We start from the raw sequence: 12926 nt of genomic DNA, 5'->3' as shown, positions 1-12926 counted from the left end.
CAGGCTCCCCTGGGTCAAGCCTTGTTCTTTCCCTAGACCCCAGGGCACTGAGAGTGGCAGCTCCTGTTCAGAGTCCCTCGGAGAGAGGGAGCCTGAAGGCAGCCCCTTTTCCTACCGGAATGCGTCTTCATCTATTCGGATATATAAAACCTACTTTTATGAGTGAGGGTCCTGACTGACATGCCAACAAAAACCGTACCCATCTAAATGTACACAAAGTGGGGTGGGAGGCTCTGGTTGGGGGCTTTCCACCCCCGGGATGCTAGATAAATCGATGCCTCTGTAGACGCCTGAAGGCATGGGACATCCTATTCTGCTCTCTTCCTCTCCATTCTCCACCTACTCCCTGGATCAGGGTCTTGAACGCCCCCCCACGGAGGAACATCCAAGCCCTTGCGGGGGGCGGGGGGCGGGGGGCAGGGGGGCGGGGGGGGGCAGCGGTACACAGCAGGGCTGCCCGGGGCTGGCAGTGTGACTCTGACCGAGCTGCTTAGCCTCAGCCCCGAGCCTCCTTCCCTCACCTGTGACATGGAGATAATACCCACCTCCCAGAGTTGTCAGGACTAAATGAGGAAGGAACGCAAGATGCCAAGCACATAATTAGTGTCCAACAAACAGTCGCTGTTGTAATTATCTATTATTAGCTCCGCTCTGGGCCCACCTCACCTGGAGACTCCAGCCTCCTCTCCCGCCGGTTCCTGAAGCGCCGCTGGGAGAGCCTGTGGCGGGAATGCCTGGCATTGTGATCTAGTGAGTTGTGCCCGAGCAGAGCTGCCCCTGCATCTCTGCTACCCTCTCCCCTCCCCGCCCCAGCACCCAGACAGTCAGCCCCTGAGAAGAACTCCAGGATACAGTACGAAGTGAAATGAAGGGAAGGGGAGGGACCCAGGAGGGAGAGGCCAGAGAGACTGAGAGAGGGCGGTAGGAGGTGGGAAGGAGGGCGGCAGCGTCTGGCGAGAATGACACGCCTCTCCTGCAGCGCACGGAGGAGGAAGGATGCCCGAGAGGCCGGCGGTGAGAAGGGGACGTCTTTCCCATCCTGTGAATCCCTTTTACTTTTTCACAAACTCACATGGAGGAGTCTCTTTTCCCACCGCTGCTGATCCCAAGAGGATAGTGCTCCTGACGCGGCTAATATCTATTCAATCTATTAATTGATTCTAATAATGTTCTTTATCTCATCTATGGAACCTTCTCTCTCTCTCTCTCTCTCTCTCTCTCTCTCTCTCTCTCTCACTCTCTCTCTCTCCTTTCCTTCCTCCCTCCTCTCTGCCATCTCCCTCTCCATCACCTTTCCAAGTCACTTCCTCCTCTCTGCACCTATAAAACTAGATTTGCCGTGGCCGGTTTGGTTCAGGGGTTAGAGCGGGCCCTCAGGCTGAAGGGTCCCGGGTTCGATTCCAGTCAAGGGCATGTACCTTGGTTGCAGGCTCAATCTCCGGCACCAGTCAGGGCAGTTGTGGGAGGCAACCAATCAATATCTCTCTCTCTCTCTCTCTCTCTCTCTCTCTCCTCCCCCCTCTCTCCCCCTCCCATCCACTCTTTCTCATCTCTCTGCATTAATTCTCTTGCCTATCTTGATGCCTACCTCTCAGTTACCCAAACAATTTAAGCTATTGAGCATCATTCCTCCTTGTTTTTTTTTTTGAAAAAAGAAAATATTTTTCCAAGAAAGTTTATAAATGTCCATTAGGCTCTAAAACTTTATGAAGGACTTTCTTTTTTTTTTTAATTAAATCTTTATTGTTCAGATTTACATTAGTTACTCTTTTTTCCCACCATAACTCCCCTCCACCCAGTTCCAACCTCACCCTCTGCCCTCACTCCCTACCCACTGTCCTCATCCATAGGTGCACTGAAGGACTTTCTTGATCTCTGCTATCGTCAGTGCCTAGCTCAACACCTAGCAAGCTGCAGGCATTCAATAAGTATTTGTTGAGTAATTGGGTAGATGGAAGGAGACTAATGTCATTGATGAAAGGATATACCAGTGAAGATGGGGATTGAGCCCAAAACCCAGTCACGTGTCTTTGACTGGACTCAAACCCCGGCCCCTTCAGTCCGCAGGCCGACGCTCTATCCACTGAGCCAAGCCGGCTAGGGCAACACTGGGGACTTTTCAGTGAGGACACATGGACCTCACCAAATGCCCAAACGGGTGTTTCCCTTCAAGATCATCATCTTGGAAAGCTGTGCACTTAATCCAACAATTCGGCCATTGCTGAAAACATTTTATGAAATATATTTTTATTGAGTTCAGAGAGAAAAGGGAAGAGAGATGGAAACATCAATGATGTGAGAGAATCGTTGAAGGGCTGCCTCCTGCACATCCCACACTGGGGATCGAGCCCACAACCTGGGCGTGTGGCCTGACCCGGGAAATGGAACCGTGACCTTCCTGGTCCCTTAGATCAACGCTCAACCACTGAGCCACGCCGGCCCCGCCCTGAGAACATTTTTGGGAGCCTCTCCTTTCCTCTCAGATAATATTTAAAACCCACATTGTACCTCGTGGCGACTCAGACCTTTGGTTTAAAACAGTTCCCTGCCACTTAGCACTCATGTCCTTCCCCACCAGGCTTGGCTCCCAGGGCTTCGGCCGCCTTCACAAGACCAGACACACTCACAGGCCGAACCTCGGGCTCCGCAGGTGCATCAGCAGCTCCGAGGCCGCCCGCCCGCCCGGAATTCGAACGACTGAGCCGTGGCAGGCGGAGGATGAGCCCACGGCTCCCTGACATGACCACGCAGACGGCCTGCAGGCGTTTGGATGTGTAAGTTCTGCGCTTTATTTTCAAAACAGCCGCACGCAGCACAGAGGAATGCCACCCGGGGCTGGACACAGACCAGTGGATCGGGCAGCCGCTGAGCAGGAGACGGAGGGGCAGCAGAGGCTTTTCTGGAAAACAGGGCACAGGCCCACACGGGGGCCTGGACTGAGGCTGGGGCAGCGGCCACGCAGCCACCCGCTTCCCCTGGGCCCTGGGTCTCCTGCCTTCACTTCCTGGGAGGAACCAGGAAGGTGCGGTGACCTCACCCTGTGTGTGTGTCAGGCGGGAGGTGAGGGGCCAGGGAGGCTGCACCTTCATCACACTCCGTGCCTCCCTCCAGAGTCCGCGGTGGCTGGGCCGGCATCTCTCACTATCTGTCTCCCAGCCCCCCTTCCAGGAGCACCCTGGTCTCTTCCCCAGGGTCTCAGCTCTCGGTCTTGGTTGGATTCAGGCAGGCCACTGAGGAGGAGCAGCAGGAGAGGATGGGGAAGGGGGGGAGGAGAGGAGAAAGGGAAGGAGCAGGGGGAGCAGGGGTGTAGCAGGGATGAGGGAGGGAGTGAAGGGGGGCAATGGCACTAACGCCCACGGCTTTTCCCGCCCGCAGCTGAGGCCCTGCCTCCCCGGAGCGGCCATGTCCGAAGGGGAGAGCAAGGACAGCTCGGGCAGCGAGTGCCCCGTGTGCTACGAGAAGTTCCGCGACCTGGAGGGCGCCAGCCGGACGCTGAGCTGCGGCCACGTGTTCTGCCATGACTGTCTGGTCAAGTACCTGCTCTCCACCCGCGTGGACGGGCAGGTGCAGAGGACCATCGTCTGCCCCATCTGCCGCTACGTCACCTTCCTCAGCAAGAAGAGCTCCCGCTGGCCCTCCATGCTGGACAAGAGCGCACAGACGCTGGCCGTGCCACGGGCCTGCCCCCCTGGGCCGCCGGGGGGCCAGCGCCCCGGGGGCCACACCCACCCCACGGCCGGCTCCCAGCTCGTCTGGAGGGCGTCCCCCAGCCAGAGTCCCCAGCTGCCCTTGGACTTACTGCCCAGCCTGCCCCGGGAGCCTCAGATCTTCATCATCAGCCGCCACGGGATGCCCCTGGGGGAGCAGGACAGCGTCCTGCCGCGCCGCAGCCTGGCCGAGCTCTCCGAGGCGTCCCCGGCGCCCCGCTCCACCCGGTCCTTCTGCTGCCGCTCCCGGGCCCTCCTGCTCATCACCCTCATCGCCGTGGTGGCGGTGGTCGCTGCCATCTTGCCCTGGGTGCTGCTGGTGAGGAAGCAGGCGTGAGAGGAGGCACCTGCAGGGCCACCCAGCGAGGCCGGGCTGAGGGCGACTCTGGAAGCTGCCCCATCCACGCCTCCCCACCGGCTGGCCACGACCTGGGCGGGGCAGGGGGCCCCAGGGCAGACGCAGGCCCTGAGGTGCGGTGGGCAGAGGGGAGACGGGGAGCAGAGGGAGGGCGTCAGGATGGTGCTCACCGGAGGTGTGGTGGCATCGCCTGGCCTCCAGCTCCCTGCTCCCAGCCGGGTTGGGCATGACGGGGAAGCCAGGGCTGGCGATCTCCGAGGCCGGAGCTGAGCTGAGCACCTGAGCTCTAGACTGAGATGGAAACTGCAGGTTCTGGGTCAGGGTCACATGTGAGATGGAAGCCTCTGCCCAGAAACAAGCCCAGGAGCCCCCGCAGATGCTCTCTCCTCCCTCCAGGCCGGGGCTGGGCCAGGTGGGAAGACGGGTGCGGCCCCTCCGCGGGGTGGCCAGCCCTGGGGTGTTCTCACCTGCCAGTGACCCACCTGCTCCAGGTGGGGCTCCCTCTCGGGGACAAGGAGTTCTGCTGGATGGGGGCCCGATGGCGGGACGCGGCCGGGTCAGAACTCCCACCCAGGAGTCTCTAGTCTGATCTCACAAACAGAAGGGGCCCAAAGCACACGTGCTCCCCAGAATCTCAGCGCCCAGCCCTGACCCTCACAGCCGGACCCCCAAATCGCCAGCCTGGGAGGTGACCTCCCCGAGGAAGTAGCTGACCTCAGAGGCTGGGGCCCAGGGTTTTGGGGGGAAGGAACAGACGAAGGTCTTCCTGGGAGCAGGGGCCACGCTGGGAAACAGGCGTTTGCTGACAGCGGCGAGGCCAGCGGAACGGCCCGCGCACACAGCCGGAGGGCCCCCCACGCCTCCCGGGCCCAAGGAAGGGTCCGCATGTGGAGTCTTGGGTTGTCAAGGATGGACAGGAAGACGAGGAGTGCAGAAGCCTAATGGCCGAGACTTGAATCAGCTGCGAACTATGCGGGCAAATTAACCCCTGGGGCTCCCACCTCTCCCAGCCCAAGGCCGCCTCCTCATGACCCAACCACTCATCAGAGGCCACACCAGCTGGGCCAGTTTCCGAGGTGGATTCATTCCCAGGCTGGGCTGGGTGAGGAAGGGCGGGGAAGACAGCAGATGTGCTTGTCAGGGACACCACGGCCTCGACTGCATCCTGAAACGCAGGTGCTGTCAGCCACTGGGCGAGGCTTCGTCACCTGGGGACCCCACCCTGGACGGCGCTGGGGACCCCTGATGAGGACCACTAGGGAGCAAGCCGTTCGGGAACAACTATTTTCTGTTTACGAAGGCCCAGAAGTCACTGGGCCGCACTCTTACATTCATTTTAGGATTAAAACACAAACAACCTCCAGCTATTTGCTCAAACCGGTGGTTGTTTGCAGTCCAGGTGTGCGGACAGCCGAGCCCTCCACAACCTATACCTCTCTGGGCAGTTTGCTGCCTGTGGGGAAAGAAATAGCACGCTGCCTCTGACCTGGCTCCCAAACCCCTCCAGCGGTTGTCCTCTGGGACCGTCAGGGAGTGGGACCCATGCTATCGGGAGCATTCTGGACACGGGGAGGGTTGGACTTCTGGACGCCCTTTTCAAGACCCGAGAAGAGCATAGTGCTGTTTGGGGAAGACAGTTGGGATCCATGGGGAAAATATTTATTACAGGAAAACAAATGTTACATGTACAAAAAGACTCTAACGAGTCTGTTTTACCAAACTCAAGCCAGGCTGCTTTAAACAGTGTCGTGAATTTCTGGGGACCTGATTTTAGATTCTGTTGTTTGTCAAAACTTAATTTCAAAATACCTGTCGTGTTTTCATATTGTCCAGCAGTGGCTTGTAGATGGCACTCCTCTTATTTTCAAAGAATGTCAAAAGCTATTTTTAAAAATAAAGGTATATATTTTCTCAAAGATTCCAGAGACATTGCAAATGCAGGGGGGAAGCTCCGAGCTTGGGCTTTTAAGATAATTCACTTTAGGTGGGAAAGACAATCCGAAAATGCGAATGCAAGTGGCTCCTAAACGTTTATTCGGCCACACTTGTGAAGGAGATGCAAATATTCTCCGGGCATGCCCGTTCTCACCGATTAGCTCGTCAAACCCGGAAGTCTCAGAGCCCACGCAGCTGACCAAGCTGAGGAGAAGCCGGTGAGGTGGTGGGCATGCATATGGATAAAGCCCCTAGGATGGGAAGTTTGACATTATCTGTCAAAATGTCCGGTTGACCCACCAATTCCTGATCTAGGAATGTATCCTACAGACATACGTGCATACACGGGCAGTGACAGAGGCACAATGTTATGTAACTGCAGTTGTTCACAATAACAAACCGCCGGGGAAAGCCACATGCCAATCAATGGAACTGGCTGTAAATCTTAAAAAGAACAAGGAAGACGTCTATGACCTGACATGAAAAGGCTCCAGGACACAGTGGCCGACGGGAAAAAGCAAGGTGTGGAGCCCTGGCCATCAGGTCCTACAATGTGTGTAGAAAGTGGGGCAATGATTCCACTGGCTTATTCCTGCATAAAGAACTTAAAAAAGACACAAAAAACTATGTGATGAGTGGTGGGAGGGTTAGAGAAAATGATGCTACGAGAGGGGGGATTTTTCCTTTAACACTTGGTGATTTTTGAACCAAGTAAACATATTACTTATTTGAAAATTAAATTGAAACATCTTATGAGACAGCAAAAGATCTCTGCAGTGAACACACCCACTGCCGGGTCCCGGTACCGTCCCCAGGAACACTGAAAGCTGACACACGGCTGGCGCTTTGGTTCCAGAGTGTGTGCGGCTGGTTTGTCCGGTTAGAGGCGTGACATCTTATGCTTACCAGGCACCCCAGGAACGAGGTAAAAAGTTTAATGTTCTCAGTGTTCCCAAGTGCCCATGGATTCCTTTGGGCCCCATCATTTAATGTGCTTGATTTTATTCTTCTCTACCCTCCCTTCCCTTCCTCAAATAAAACCTTTTGTTTTAAGCAACCACCCTGGGGTCAGGGCACTACAGGAAAATACCATTAGATGGAAAGACAGACAGATGGGTGGAGGCCTGCGGCTAAATGTAGACTCTTACTCTCCCCCCCCCCCCCCCACACACACACCACAGCCACCTCCCATTTGATAAGGAGAAAATTCTGAGCTGTCCTAAATTAAATTACAACAGGGTGGAAGGTAGAGACAAGAAGGGGTTGATCAGTTAACAACTGCAGGGCAAAGCAACAAGATGGCTTATCTTCCCGAGTGCATGTTGGTGTTTAACTCCCAGGCGGCTATTTCTGCCAGGCACCACTGCACCCACCCCAGGAGCCTCCATTCTTGCTCACACATGAGCTTTTCAGACTGTTGCCCATTCATCACCTTATTCCACCAACCTTATCTGCAGCCAATGTGAATTTTCAAAGCAACTTACACCTTTCTCCCCCCTGCCTGATGTCTTATTCTATTTTTTAATACAATTTTCTTTATTAATTTTTAAATATATTTTTATTGATTTCAGAGAGGAAGGGAGAGGGAAAGATAGAAACATCAGTGATGAGAATTATAGATCGGCTGCCCCCTGGGGATCCCACGCTGGTGATCAAGCCCACTACCCAGGCATATGCCCTGACTGGGAATCAAACTGTGATCTCCTGGTTCATAGGTCCACGCTCAACCAACCACTGAGCCATGCCAGCCGGACGCCACCTGATGTTTTAAAAAAAGTCAGCAGCCCTGGCCAGTTTGGCTCAGTGGATAGAGCATCAGCCTGTGGACCAAAGGGTTCCGTGTTCAAATCTGATCAAGGGCATGTACATAGGTTGCAGGCTCCTCCCCGGCCCAGGCCCTGGTCAGGGCGCATGCAGGAGGCAACCAATCAATGTATTTCTCTCTGTCTTTCCCTCTCTCTTCCACTCTCTCTAAAAATCAATGGAAAAATATCCTCGGATGAGGATTAACAACAACAAAAAAGTCCTCAATTCCAGGGCTGCGGACATATTGTCTTTCCCACCTGGCACTGCTACTGGTGGTTTAGACTTCATGCCCACAACCTGCTTTTTCTTGTTAGCAATGGCCCAATACATTCTTTTTTAAAGACAAACAAACAAAAAAACTTTCAGCGGTGGAAGTTAAAATTTTTGCTTAACGTATCATAATCAACTTTACGCTAATATATACTTGCACAGTCTAGGACTGCCGAGTAAAGGAGCCATTCATTGCTGGTGGGGTCTGGGCCAGGGCCCTGTGCCTTCCCTCTGACCGCCTCTCACGCTGGCACCTGGAGACAATGTGTGGTCACGCTGCTTCGCACCGCCATGCCTTCCCTAAAGCCAGTCCCACCGCCTGGTGAGCTAATGTTATGTTTCCTCAAAACTCAGGCAAGGATGACCTCACCCAGAAGCCTTCCCTGACCCCAGCGCTCCCTCCCGCTCCCGGGGCACAAGCACAGAAGCACCCAGGGCACCCAGGGCACCCAGGGCTCCGGGGCTCAGCCGGCACCCCTCCTGGGATCCTGGGACTGTGGATTTCATTGCTTATCTCTGTCTTACACAGGCGCTTCCTGCAGGCACGAACTTTGGCTAATTTCCTTGTGTAGCTCCGGAGTCCAGTTCGAGGCTGGCCCGTGAAAGATGCTCCATAAACATTTGTTGAAACGAATCGCAGAGTAATTCCCACTGAATTCTTAAATTATAAGTAAAATCTGCGACTATTTGAAGTCATGAAAACACATGTTCTCTACTGACTACTCTGGGCCTCACGTGCATGGTTCCTCACTCCCTGACTCGACCTAATGGGCTCCCGCAATTGGGACTTTATACAGTTAGCAGAGGGGCTGGGAAGCCAGCCTGCACGGGTTCGTCTATAACCTGTGGCTTCTGTATAGCCCTGCGCAAGTCCCTCCCGGTGTCCTGTGGCTCAGTGTCCCCATCTGTAAAATGGGGACAACACCACCACCAGCATCACGCGGGTACTTAGTGTATTAAAGGACCTAACAATGTAAAGGGAGTAGAAAAATGGCCCCAGCGCTCGGCAAGCTCATCTCCTGTGATATGAAGTCGGCCTCCCCGCGGCACACACCTGTGTTATTCACGCAAAAGCATCCGGGCCCCTGCAGGTGCGCGGCGGGCTGACGTCCGCTCGGCACTGCAATTCCTTAGCCTCCAGGAGCGCCCCTCTCCACACCCCCGCCCCCCCAACCTCCGCCCCGCCCCGCTTCCATCCGATCCTGGACTGAACGACCGGAGGTGAAGTGCAGAAAGGGGCGCAGCTCGCGCAAGGAGACGCTTCCGCACACCAGGCTCCTTCCAAGTGCGGTCGAGGCCCGGCACCTCGGCACCACCTGCAGGCTGGTGAGAAACGCTGGTTCTGGCCAGTTGAGCGGAGTGGGAGGCTGATCTGTGGCCCCCGTCCTCGGACGGCCCCTCGCCCGCCCGGACGAAATCTGGGGCGAGCCGGGAGGCACCTTCAGCACCCGCCGTGGGGTGTGGGCGGCAGCGGCGTCCGCTCAGGGCGTGTTCAAGGACCAGCGCACTCGACACGCCCACGCCTTTAGCTGGGAAGGGACGGTGTGGTCAGGTGAGCGGGGTGACCGGCCAGCTAGAGTCCCAGCGCCACCTGGCGGTCAAAGATAGCACCTGTCCTTTGCGGAATAATGGAGTGTCCGCTGCCCGGGCGCTCAGGAGTGAAGGGACAGGGGTCCCCTGGGGCCGTTCGTTTTCCCAGCAGCCACTGGAGCAGTCCGACCCTGAGCAGTCCCCGCCACTCGCCGGGGAACGATCCTCTCCTTACACTCCCCAACTCCTTAAGTCCTGCGACAGGGCTTTTATTTCTAATGCATTAGGGCAAAGCTGACAACTCAGTTCTTCAAACATCACGTTTGAGAAGCACCAACCAGCTGCAGAACCCAGAGCTCCGAAAAAAGGACCCAGGACCTTGAAAAGGGAGTTTTGTAGTCCTTCGCAGTTCCCCTCCTAGGCGAGAGGTGGCACTAGTCATCAATTTCCCCCCAGTTTCCTCTTCTCGTTCAAACTCCGCGCCTCTCTCGCTCTAGACCTCGGTCTCGCGAGATCTCTCGTGAACTTACAGAACCGGAAACAGCGTGTGGGTCTCTTCCCTCTTGCGGCCATCGTAGGAGCGCCAGCGGGTGAGGATATGCGGGGAAAGCGCGTGTAATCCGCAGCCATCCGTGGTTGGGCTCGGGGGCTCTTGACTTCGGGATCCCCAATACTCTCTCAGCGGCCGAGTAGCAGCCAGGGAGAGGGTCCAAGATGGTTTCCGCCTGTTTTCCCACTAGCTCCGGGGCCGTCTGGCCGGGGAAGGGAAAGAGGATTTTGGGATTCGGAAACGGAGGTGGAGGGAGAGGGCCTGTGGATATGGAGTCAGGTCCAGGCAGTGTAGTTTCTAAAGAATGGTCTCGAAGTAACTGTTAGTAAAGCCACGGAATTTCAAGCCGTGCCCGCCCACTGGAAGGTATTTGGGGCCTGAGATCTGCATTTTCCCGGTTCCGGGTGGGTGGCCTGGTTCATTCTGGAGGGAGCCGAGTGTGTTCATCAAGCCCGTGTAAGATTATCGCTGGTTGGTGTTTCTCAAACGTGATTTTTGAAGAACGGAGTTGTCAGCTTTGCCCTAATGCATTAGAAATGAAAGCCCTGTCGCAGGACTTAAGGAGTTGGAGAGTGTAAACAAGAAATTTAATAACTAAAACAATTGTGTTACTAATGGAAAATATTTTATTGCATAAACAAACGTTGGAATTGTATCAGTAAAGCAAAATATTTAGAATTTCAAGCCTCAGTCGATGGCCCGTTAGGTTAAGTAGTTTGTGATGGAGTTAACCCGACAGTTTCTGTGAGCATTCTCAACTTTCAGGGTGAAATGGTTGCCGTTACTTGTTTGGAAAGTGACTGGGGTTTTGGTCATTTACGCCCCCCCCTCCCCCTTTTTTTTAACTTTTTATTTAGTCAAAATGAAGTTCAACCCCTTTGTGACTTCTGACCGGAGCAAGAACCGTAAAAGGCATTTCAATGCACCTTCCCACATTCGAAGGAAGATCATGTCGTCTCCTCTTTCCAAGGAGCTGAGACAGAAGTACAATGTTCGGTCCATGCCCATCCGAAAGGATGACGAGGTCCAGGTATGTGCTGTGTTGGGGTCACTTGGCCTAGAAAAGGGGCTGCGTCCTGAGAGCGAGGCATCGCAGACAGTTGTTCCCGAGCAGGATCACAGAAGCCGAGCCAGGGACGGGAAACGAACAAAAGGGATGCCGCCTTTCACTCTGTGGTGAAAGTCAGTGGATCCAGGCATCAGGTCCAGCCAGGATTCAACAGAAGAGCAAGAAAGAGAGTCAGAACTAGAACATTTGGGTTTATCTTTTTCTCGCTATGTTTGGCCATGGAAGAGGCTTTTGAGGACCCGTGAACAGTCTTTGAATCACAATCCAGATACCTGTCACCCCAATAAATTTAATGATTTTTTTAAATTCAGAGGTTCTAATCTAACAACCATGGCTGCATGTGATTGATTGAGTTTGCTAGAAAATTATGTGTCAAATCTATGCAAGTGGAAATTGCTATGAATGTTTCTTAGCAGTAACCTGCAGCAAGGCTTTACGCAGTCTCTAAAGTGGCTTGCGTGTGGGCAATAACATTTCATGAGGATAGCGCCCAGTCAAGTAAATGAAACTGGTTCCCAAATAGTGGTAGGGATTGAGAACAGCCACCGGCAGGTGCAAACAGTGCCATTAGCTTTGGGAGTCAGCCTTCTGCTTTCAGCATCTCTTAATGCAAGAAAGTGTGCAGTTGGAAAGACGCGTCTGTCCAGAAGCACTGTGGGTTGCCTCCTGACAAGCTGGGGGTTCCTGGGTAGAAGACTGTGTCGGTTAACCTTTGGGGAAGAAGTGGTTTGTTTCCTTAAATACGTGCTGCTGCCCACCCTTTGGCTGGCACTAGGTTGGACACTTGAATGGGTTGTGAATTACTATACGTGTTCCTACTGCTCCCTTTGAGATGGAATAACAATTTCCTTGTTTTCCACTTGCTACAAATAGCCAGGGGCTTTTAACAAGCGCACCACTAATGGTGAACCATCAGTTACAAGGGTGCACAGTCCATCACTGTAGATTGCTCTGGGGGTGTGGTTTATTTGCAGATGAATTAAAGCTAGAGATAGAATTACTAGCTCATTTCTATTTAAAGCTTTCAAAATGGAGAGGTCCTATAGATCTGATAGAGTGATTAATGTTTACAAGATTCATAGTTTCCTGATTTACAAGGTTAATCTTGTTTTTTATCTACGTATTTCTGTTATATTTGAATCTGCACTCAGGTTGTTCGAGGACATTACAAGGGGCAGCAAATTGGCAAAGTAGTCCAGGTTTACAGGAAGAAATACGTCATCTACATTGAACGAGTGCAACGGGAGAAAGCTAATGGGACAACTGTTCACGTGGGCATTCACCCCAGCAAGGTAGGTGTTTTTGAGAAAGCGTGAGGGGGAGAAGGGCATGAAAGCTATTGCTGCCACATGTGAGTGCTTGTTTATAGAACAGTCCCATGGAGATAGGTTTTAGATGTGAATTGAGTATTCTAATAATATCAAGGTTGCCGAAACCGGTTTGGCTCAGTGGATAGAGCGTCGGCCTGTGGACTGAGGGGTCCCGGGTTCGATTCCGGTCGGGGGCATGTACCTGGGTTGCGGGCACATCCCCAGTGGGAGATGTGCAGGAGGCAGCTGATCTCTCATCGATGTTTCTAACTCTCTGTCTCTATCCCTTCCTCTCTGTAAAAAATCAATAAAATATATTAAAAAAAAAATATCAAGGTCTTTAGCCATCATTATATGTGTATATTTAAAGTACTTTTTCCTCAAAAGCTTA

General features: G+C 53.7%; 2 protein-coding genes across 2 annotated transcripts; both read left to right on the top strand.

The window, feature by feature from the left end:
- The first annotated feature begins 2524 nt into the window (after positions 1–2524).
- RNF222 (ring finger protein 222) lies at positions 2525–5983 on the top strand. The gene is made up of 2 exons (XM_023743953.1): positions 2525–2774; positions 3376–5983. The coding sequence occupies exon 2, from the start codon at positions 3403–3405 to the stop codon at positions 4042–4044; it is 642 nt and encodes a 213-aa protein (XP_023599721.1). The 5' UTR covers positions 2525–2774; positions 3376–3402; the 3' UTR covers positions 4045–5983.
- A 4053-nt stretch (positions 5984–10036) lies between these two features.
- Positions 10037–12556, top strand: RPL26 (ribosomal protein L26). Its single transcript, XM_014467966.2, has 3 exons — positions 10037–10196; positions 11014–11186; positions 12377–12556. The coding sequence occupies exons 2-3, from the start codon at positions 11019–11021 to the stop codon at positions 12539–12541; spliced, it is 333 nt and encodes a 110-aa protein (XP_014323452.1). The 5' UTR covers positions 10037–10196; positions 11014–11018; the 3' UTR covers positions 12542–12556.
- Positions 12557–12926: the final 370 nt, after the last annotated feature.

This window comes from Myotis lucifugus, unplaced genomic scaffold, assembly GCF_000147115.1.
Source record: "Myotis lucifugus unplaced genomic scaffold, Myoluc2.0 scaffold_420, whole genome shotgun sequence".
NCBI lineage: Eukaryota > Metazoa > Chordata > Mammalia > Chiroptera > Vespertilionidae > Myotis > Myotis lucifugus.
This window is presented reverse-complemented; position numbering and strand designations above follow the sequence as displayed.

Excerpts from the sequence above, each read along its gene's own strand:
- RPL26 (XM_014467966.2), top strand. The coding sequence starts at position 11,019 with ATGAAGTTCAACCCCTTTGTGACTTCTGACCGGAGCAAGAACCGTAAA. Across the intron at positions 11,187-12,376 it reads GAAAGGATGACGAGGTCCAG|GTTGTTCGAGGACATTACAA; the intron begins GTATGTGCTGTG and ends ATCTGCACTCAG.
- RNF222 (XM_023743953.1), top strand. The coding sequence starts at position 3,403 with ATGTCCGAAGGGGAGAGCAAGGACAGCTCGGGCAGCGAGTGCCCCGTG.